We start from the raw sequence: 8,914 nt of genomic DNA, 5'->3' as shown, positions 1-8,914 counted from the left end.
AAAAACATAAGCAATAATATATTTTATGTGAAAATGGTATATATTATAATAATTAGTATATATCCTGAAAAATAGTATGAATCACAAATATTATGTTACAAATTGAATATATATCATATTAAATTTATTAAAAATATCACTTATGTTACATGTATGCCATTTAGATTGTAGAAAAATTTAAACATCCAGTCATATAAGAATTTCTTTTCTTACAGACATAGTAAAAATTATATGTTTGGTACATATTTAGTATTTTTTTTATACAAAAGTTTAATTTGAAGAACATATTTTAATTTCAAAATTCATTTTTTTAGCAGTAAGGAATCCAATACTATTGTTTTTTCAATATAAAAATAAATATGAAAATATGATTTCATTTAATTTTGTCATATGTAACAAATATTTTAATATATATATACTGTTTTATATTATTTATAGATCATGGTAAAATTCGAATTTAATTGGTTTGAAAATAAAAGTTGATGTAGTTACTATTTACCCTCTTTAGTTTACCACATTACATTATTTACTCGTATATATTTAAATATTATATTATTGCATTATTCTCTTTTGAAAATTTATACTAAAATGTCCTCGTTAGAATTTCAGTTAAATTGCCATTAAATAGAATAGGAAAAATAATAATACCTTTTCATAAAAATCAATAAAATTTACTACTTTTTTATATTTATTTATATTATTAAGGTACATATTAGTGATATGATTAAACAATTAAAAATTTTATATCTCAATGCTATAAAAAATTTTGAAAATATTTAAAATTTTTCATCGTTAATAGTATAAGAATTTAATTTAATTTCAAAATTATTATTAATTAACTATTTGTTCATTTCGTCTCAATTAACTATCTATTCCCTATAATTAAGCTTATTGAATATTTTTTTAATCTAAATAAAATATTAAAAAATATTAATTAGTATAGAATGAAAAGAGTAACTATTAATATAATTTTAAATAAGAAAATAATTAATATTTAATAATAGAATATAATTATTTTTAAAATTTAATACGTAATAAAATTATTAATTTACTAAATAACAAATATAAATATCATATTTTAAATTTTATAATTAATTAATTTATAATATAACTATTTTATTATCCATAATACTATATAGAAAAAGTTATATATAATTAAAGAAAAAACCCTAAAAAATATATATTATGCTCGTATAAAATAACCCAAATTAATAATATTGTGTAAGCCTGCGTCCATCATATAATTTACCTTACAAATACATACCTTGAATGTCATCCAACAAACTTCAAATTGATGACCAGAAAAATTCTGAATATTCTCCATATCCTGTATCTTATATTATTGGATTAAAATGGACCAGGTGGACTCAATATCTTTTTTTAAGTACACTTGAATGGAACTAGATTATTAATTACAATTTTATGGAATCCGCAATATAAAATTTAATAAGATGCTCGCATTTTATGAATAGTTTTATTATTGTGATTGATCCAAATAAATTAAATATTGACCATCTTAGTATTTGCGAAAATATATTTCTTTCATATAAAATATATGGATATCTTCTAAACCAATTCCTATTATTAATTTAAAGCTCAATATTAACAAACAAACAAACAAAGTTATATATTTAGTCAAAGAAACTATTAAAAGGACCAATAGCAACTATCAATTTGATTAAATTTATTTTACGTAATTTAAATACATATCCAAAGCCATTCTAACCGGATTAAGAAATTTATTTGACTAGATTTGGTTACTGGATTGAATCCAATGGCTATCTTTGGCGGGAATGAATAATCCATTTCCCTCACATTTTTATTTTTATTTTTTGAAAGTAAGTCATCAGTCTCTGTTGATAGCAAGTACAGACTAACTACACACTCACTCCTTTCACATTCTTCAATAAAATAAAGCATTTAATTTGTCAGGAAGGTGAGTTGACACCCTCCCCAGATCTTTGACACGCTCTCCTTCCTTCTTTTCTTTATCGGAAGATATATCTGCCAGTGTTTGGATCAGTCCTATGGGTGGTAGTATCCGTTGAAAAAGAAAAGAACATTGGAGCATACGTCGGAAGCCTAAGACTGAACTATTTAAGGAACTTCGGGTAATTGGTAACCAGGATCTTGCTCATGATGATGAGTCGAGCGCAGAGAAGCTTGTAAGTGGAGGGGAACGATCTTCCGATGATAGATCGTGTGTAGCGAATTTAGAGAATTCTGATGCTAAAAAGATCTAGAGGAAGCAGTTGTTGCAGTTTGACATGAGTGACAGACCCATATCTTAGCATGTCCAGATGTTAACCGAACTAGCTAGATAAATTTTAGAAATGTAGCTGGATTGTTTGTGAACAAAATGTCATGGATTATAGTCATGGGACTACAGACTACAGCCTCTCAGCATAAATGCGGAGGGAAGGTCTGTGTAAGACAGGCGAACTTCTTGCAACTGCTGAAGCACTAACATTTTGATTAAAGTCACTATTTTGCTGTTTCTTTAAGTTTTTCACTTTCATATCATGGATAATCACTGTTTTTGAGGCATAACTGCATTATGTATTTTATTCTGGTACATTATGCTATATGGATATAGGGTCTAAATTTTTTTTTTTTTGAAAGGGTACAAGCTCTAAATTCTGGTAACAAATTTCTTGCAAGTTTTTCGTAAAGGTATTGCCTATAAACATTGATTGCATCTGGACTAGATGTGGAATTGATTATAGGATATGCTGCTCTTGCAGTCATGTTGTTGGCCCACGCCATCCTTTTAGGAAGGAACCAGACTTGGATTATGATATTGAGAGTGATGAAGAATGGAAAGAGGTGTCTTCTTCAGTCTTCGTACTGAAGTTTAAATTGTCCCTGAGAAAGTATATTTTGTTTTCTATAGGAGGATCCCGGTGAAAGTCTCTCAGATTGTGATAAGGATGATGAAGAAGAAAGCTGAGGAAGGATGTTTAAAAGATGATGAAGATGAAAATTGAAGAAGGATTTTTTTTTCTTGGTGGGTATATATATGCTTATTCAGAAACCTGACATGGCATGTTTAAATAGTAATACAACTTAGTATGCAAAAAAGGAAGATGGAAAAAACAGCATTAAAGCCTCTTAGAAAAGCAAACATGTGCGAGCATGTATATCAGAAATAACAATTGAGGAAAAAGAGCATTTTAACATTGATTACTATGAGCAATAGTTACTCGACCAAGGTAAACTCAGAAGAGAACCCAGAGCTTGCAAGTCCAAAAAAATCTCTCAAATCACTCTCCTGTTGTCATCAACTGAAGCTTATAAAGCATTCCACAAGCATCAGAGAACAAATAAAAGAAAGATGACTTCAGAATTGCACAAGAGTCTCATTTAATTACCTCATTTACCGAGATATAAGTCAGTTAAAGAACAACTATCTGTCCGTTTACACATTATAGGAAAGCAATTGGCATATTTATGTAAAATTGGCATGCGTTTTACATTCAGTAAGTAGAAATTGATAGAATGGAAACTGATGTCTCAGTTGATGAGGCAAGAGGCAAACCTAGCTGTAAGCAAGAGTTGGAGAACGAGGAATTTCATACATTACTTGAACGACAAAATTGTATCTATTTAACAGAAATTGCACTAATGAAAAACCACCCGATGATTATATTAATTATAAAGCATGGGAAGCACCCCTTTCAGCAGCTGAAGATGTAACGGGTACCTCTAAGTCGGGAAAGATGTGTTTGGAAGCTCTTAGCATGAACCGTGCGGGCTACCTGTGGAGATTTCAATGGTCGACATGATAGCTGAAGATCAAGATGCTTGCCTTTCAAGTGTTAAAGCCAGTAGTAGTACACATATCTCAGCTGTGACAGCTTACAAGAGGCAGATATGCCTATACTTGTAAGTTGGTGCATATTTGATCCTCGATTAAAATATTGACTACCTTAGAATTTTTAGTACTGGTTTCCTGGAGGAACCCTTAAAATGTCAAGAAATACTTATATTTCTGCTTACCTGCAATCTTGCTAATAGGTTTCTGCTATTCAGTTTGGTGCACATAGAATCAATAAAGTGGTAGAGCTGTTGCAACAGAAGTTCCATACTGTCTCAAAGTCTCGGATTAGAAATAAAGTTTGCGAGATATAAGATTTTATGGACAACCGTTGGCGGGTTAGTGAGGTATTTGGTGAAATACCTTCTAAAATTAGGACGGCAATATCCCTATACTCATCGTTTTTCTAATGGACTCTTGAATGAAATTACTAAATTTGTGATGCTTGCTATTTGATCTCTAGAGGTCAGCTATGTCTTTTAGCAGGCTAAGGCTGAGTTTTTATTTGATAGTGGACTGGCAGGCCTATTAAATTCATCCCGTTTGACCAATCTCTCGTGTTATGCGCTAGATAGATAGTTGTTTATTTATTAATTTAATTTTTAAATACATTGTATCAATGTAGTTATTTTCTTTATTTAGCTTCGGCCGCTAATATGGTTTGGGTTTATGTTGGGATTGCTCCATGTGCTAAAGCTAGTTTAGATGTGATGGCAAACTTGATACTACAAACATCAATACACGCGTTATATTTTTACCATGTTGCCCATTTATGCCATTTTAATCTTTTGCAGGGATCATCTGGTGATGGAATTATCAATGAGGTTAGTCTCTTGGTTATTTTACATCAAAATGATTTTGTTTCTTATTACCATTTGTTTTATCTCGATATTAATGATTTTGCTTCATCTTCATCATATTTTTGTTATCATTCTATTAAATTTTTATATCATTTAGTTTATTGAATTATGTGATGTTGGATCAAGTGGAATGGCGTAGTAATGTTACTTCTATAATCTGTAATTGTATCATTTAATACTTAATATTTCTATATTTAATAGAGGGAAATGTGAAGGAAAAGAATTTCTGGATCATTCTTTTGATTTTATGAAAGATGTGTATGATAATTTTATTAATTTTATTTAATATTAATTTCAATCATTTTTTGTTTAATAATATTAATATTCATTTTTTATTTAATATTTAAATATTTATTTAAATTTAAAATGAATATTTCATTTTATTAAATATAATTTGACCCAAGGTGTCATGGGAAATGGAACCTTGGGTATGATGCCCAAAGGATTGTGAGTCTGATTATTAGAACCCTTTCAATCTCTTACTTTGTTTTTCTGTGTATTCATTTCTGAAACTTTGCTATTAACTACTGGTACAGCTTTTGCCCATCCGTTTGATTGATTGGCTAATTACTTTGTTTTCCCTTTCCTTTTTCTGTTTATTTTTCTTTTTCTTTTTAACTTATGCATATCATGGCAGTTAACCCTTTGTTGAACTATTACTTAGATTTTATTCTGCAAGAATTTATATAGAGTTGGTGTTATTTCTGAATTGACATTAGAATGCAGAACTAATTATGGTGCTAACTTTCTGTATCGATGCTTGTCTGTTAGTTTTTATCCTCATTACTCTAGCTTTAAATGCGCAAGTCTATCTGACATTAAAAATTCTCTCCTACTATTGCCTCATATATTTCCTCTCTTTTACACCCAAGTGCAAACATCAATATTAACACCCATGCAATTCTACAAATATTATATAATAACACGCAAATATATTAAAAAACTCAATATATTATTTTACAGAAATCAAGATTCATAAAAATTTTATAAGTATATTATTTAAAAATGAAAGAGTTTAAATATTAGGGCTTAGGGCTTAGGGTCTAGGGCTTAAAGCTTAGGGCTTAGGGTCTAGGGTCCAAGATTTAAATATTAACAAATTTAATTATTAAAAACCTGAATCATATAAAAAAGATCTACTTAAAATTCTATTTCTTTTTATTATTTTTATTATTTAAATATTAACAAATTTAATTATTAAAATTTTCGTACATGTCATGCGAATTAAAAACTAATAACTTATCAAAGATTAAGTTTGTAAAGAGATGGTACATAAATGAAGAGGAAAGGGAAACTTAAATGCAGTAGCGGGTATTGAGCATCACCACCACCACCAGAGAAAATAGTAATGTCTGAAGGCCAAAAATTTCTCTCTCTTAATTTTATAGTTTTTCAATCAATTTATTAATTGATTAATTAAATACTACTCTAATTAAAAAAAATAATATATTAATTATATTTTAATATTATATTAATTAATAAATGATTTGCTAATCAAATAATAATATTAATTTTAAAAATATTATATTAATTATATTTTAATAAAATTAATTATATAATATTAAAAAATAATAATATCAATTATATTAATAAAATTAATTATATAATATTAAAATAATTAATAAATATTTTTAAAATAATATTATTATACTCATAAAATTTAAAAATATTAAAAAATATTTAAAAATAATTAGTTTACTATTATTTTTTAAAATATTACAAATTAATATTAAATATTAAATTTTTTATTAAATTATATATATCAACTTGGTTCTATAATAGAATTTAAAATAAAATACAATACAGATAGTAAACGGAGGTTTGGTTAGACTTGTTCTACTTATTCCAACCAAATAAAATATTGAGAAGCAGGTGTTGAATGCCAAGTTAATTGAGAAATTGGACTTTGATTATTATAGCCTAAATTAGTACCAAACCAACTATACATCACCTGAATCAAATTCTGTATTTAATTCAATAGTCAGCTTCTGGTTTAAATTATCACCAAAGAGCGCTAGAAAAAACTACCCCACTTTAAAGGTTATTTTTTTAGAAAAAAAGAAAAAAAGAAAGCAACTACCCCACTGTTCTAATTAGAACTTTGATTATTTTTTTTTTATAATAAAAACTACTAAATAGCAATGACATATCATCCAGATGCACTGTCTATTGCATCGTGATGCAGTATAAAAGTAAATTGAGAGCCCCTTCTCCCCAAAAGACAAGAATCAAAAATTATACATTAGTAGCTTAGAGACAACCAGTAACGAATACAGAACGATATGGGCACCGAAGGAGCAGAACAGAATGGCGTTTTCAGGGTCACGATTAAGAAGAAGGAGGTGGTGGCAGCAGTGCTACCAATGCAAGAACATTGGTTGTCACTCTCCAACCTAGACCTGCTTCTCCCTCCAGTAGACGTGGGTGTATTCTTTTGCTACAGAAAACCATTAATTGGAGATCAGAGTTTTGGGTCCATGGTGACTGTTCTAAAGAAAGCCATGGCTCAAGTTCTGGTGTCTTACTATGCCTTTTCCGGTGAGATTGTGGGAAACTCTATTGGAGAGCCAGAAATAATCTGCAACAACCGTGGGGTCGATTTTATTGAAGCTTCTGCAGATACTGAGCTTGAACAACTCAACTTGTATAACCCCGACCAGAGCATTGAAGGCAAACTCGTTCCCAAGAAGAAGAATGGTGTACTTGCTGTTCAGGTCAGTATGCACGTTGCATGTCAATTGAATTCTCTCCCTCTCTTGCGAGAAATTATATCATCTTGGACAAATTCTTCTCCAACATATAAAAGCATTTTCAGTGCAATATTTCTACGTGACAAGTTTTTTTATTATAAAGAATCATTGTATATAAACGATGCTCTTATATTCAATTAAATTCTAATACTATTACTAGCTAACAAGGAACAAATAATATGCAGGCAACTGAACTCAAATGCGGGGGTGTAGTGGTGGGATGCACGTTTGATCATCGCATAGCAGACGCCTATTCAGCCAATATGTTTCTTGTGTCGTGGGCAGAAACAGCTCGTTCCAAGGCTATATCGATGGTTCCATCTTTTAGGAGATCTCTGCTACACCCTAGACGTCTTGCTTGCCTCGACCCTTTCCTAGACAACATGTACGTCCCCATCTCCAAATTGCAACCTACAAAAGAGGCTGATCATCTTATAAGTCGGATATATTATGTTAAGTCCGATCAACTTAATCAGCTACAGAAACTTGCTAGCTCCACTGATTGCAAGAGGACCAAGCTTGAATCTTTTAGTGCCTTCTTGTGGCAACTAATTGCCAAATCTACTAAAAGAGGCCAGGCCTCTGGAAAGGCATGGGTATCCAAAATGGGTATTGTTGTGGATGGAAGAAGAAGGTTAAATATTGATCCATTAACAACACAAATGGATGCTTACTTTGGGAATGTGCTGTCCATTCCTTATGGAGGCAAAAGAGTGGATGAACTAACTGAAAATTCACTGAGTTGGGTAGCAAATGAGGTTCATGATTTCCTGGAAAGTGCTGTGACAAAAGAGCATTTCTTGGGGCTGATTGATTGGGTCGAGGCACATAGGCCAGAGCCAGGCCTGGCTAAAATCTATAGTAGCGGTAGTGATGATGGACCGGCTTTTGTAGTCTCCTCAGGGCAAAGATTTCCGATTTCAAAGGTGGATTTCGGGTGGGGTGTGCCTATTTTTGGGTCGTATCATTTTCCATGGGGTGGCAGCGCTGGTTATGTCATGCCGATGCCCAGTCCAATTGGAAATGGTGATTGGATAGTGTACATGCACCTATTAAAAGAACAGGTGGAATTAATAGAGATTGAGGCAGCCCATTTCTTTAGGCCCGTTACATGCGATTACCTTAACCTCGTTACAACATGATTAATTTGTATTTTCATTTAATTATTTTAGTCTATTTGTCATATGAATGTTTCCGCGTGTCTAAATTGAAATGTAACGATGATGATGCTATTAAATATGTGAAACTTTTTAGCCATTAATTTCTATCACATCTAACTTGTTATCTATGACAAAAATTTACTTTATTTATGTCGTCATAAGTTACTATGTGATTGTATTTGGACTTTGAAATTCCCAATTGATCAAACTACATATCAACTGGTACAAAAATAAATTTCTTAAATCAACATCATAACATTTTCACATACACCAGGCTTTGAATTCTTCATCTGTTCCTTTAAGAAAAATGAAATAGGCCATCCAACA

The 8,914-nt window shown here is 30.5% G+C and overlaps 1 protein-coding gene across 1 annotated transcript; it reads left to right on the top strand.

Moving 5' to 3' along the window:
- The first annotated feature begins 6,531 nt into the window (after positions 1-6,531).
- On the top strand, positions 6,532-8,684 carry LOC8262607 (coniferyl alcohol acyltransferase). Its single transcript, XM_002519308.3, has 2 exons — positions 6,532-7,391; positions 7,613-8,684. Exons 1-2 carry the CDS (start codon positions 6,960-6,962, stop codon positions 8,567-8,569), a joined length of 1,389 nt encoding a protein of 462 aa, XP_002519354.1. The 5' UTR covers positions 6,532-6,959; the 3' UTR covers positions 8,570-8,684.
- The last annotated feature ends 230 nt before the right edge of the window (positions 8,685-8,914 follow it).

This window comes from Ricinus communis, chromosome 9, assembly GCF_019578655.1.
Source record: "Ricinus communis isolate WT05 ecotype wild-type chromosome 9, ASM1957865v1, whole genome shotgun sequence".
NCBI lineage: Eukaryota > Viridiplantae > Streptophyta > Magnoliopsida > Malpighiales > Euphorbiaceae > Ricinus > Ricinus communis.
This window is presented reverse-complemented; position numbering and strand designations above follow the sequence as displayed.

Coding starts and splice junctions, on each gene's coding strand:
- LOC8262607 (XM_002519308.3), top strand. CDS start 6,960: ATGGGCACCGAAGGAGCAGAACAGAATGGCGTTTTCAGGGTCACGATT. Junction 7,392..7,612: donor ATGGTGTACTTGCTGTTCAG/GTCAGTATGCAC, acceptor AATAATATGCAG/GCAACTGAACTCAAATGCGG.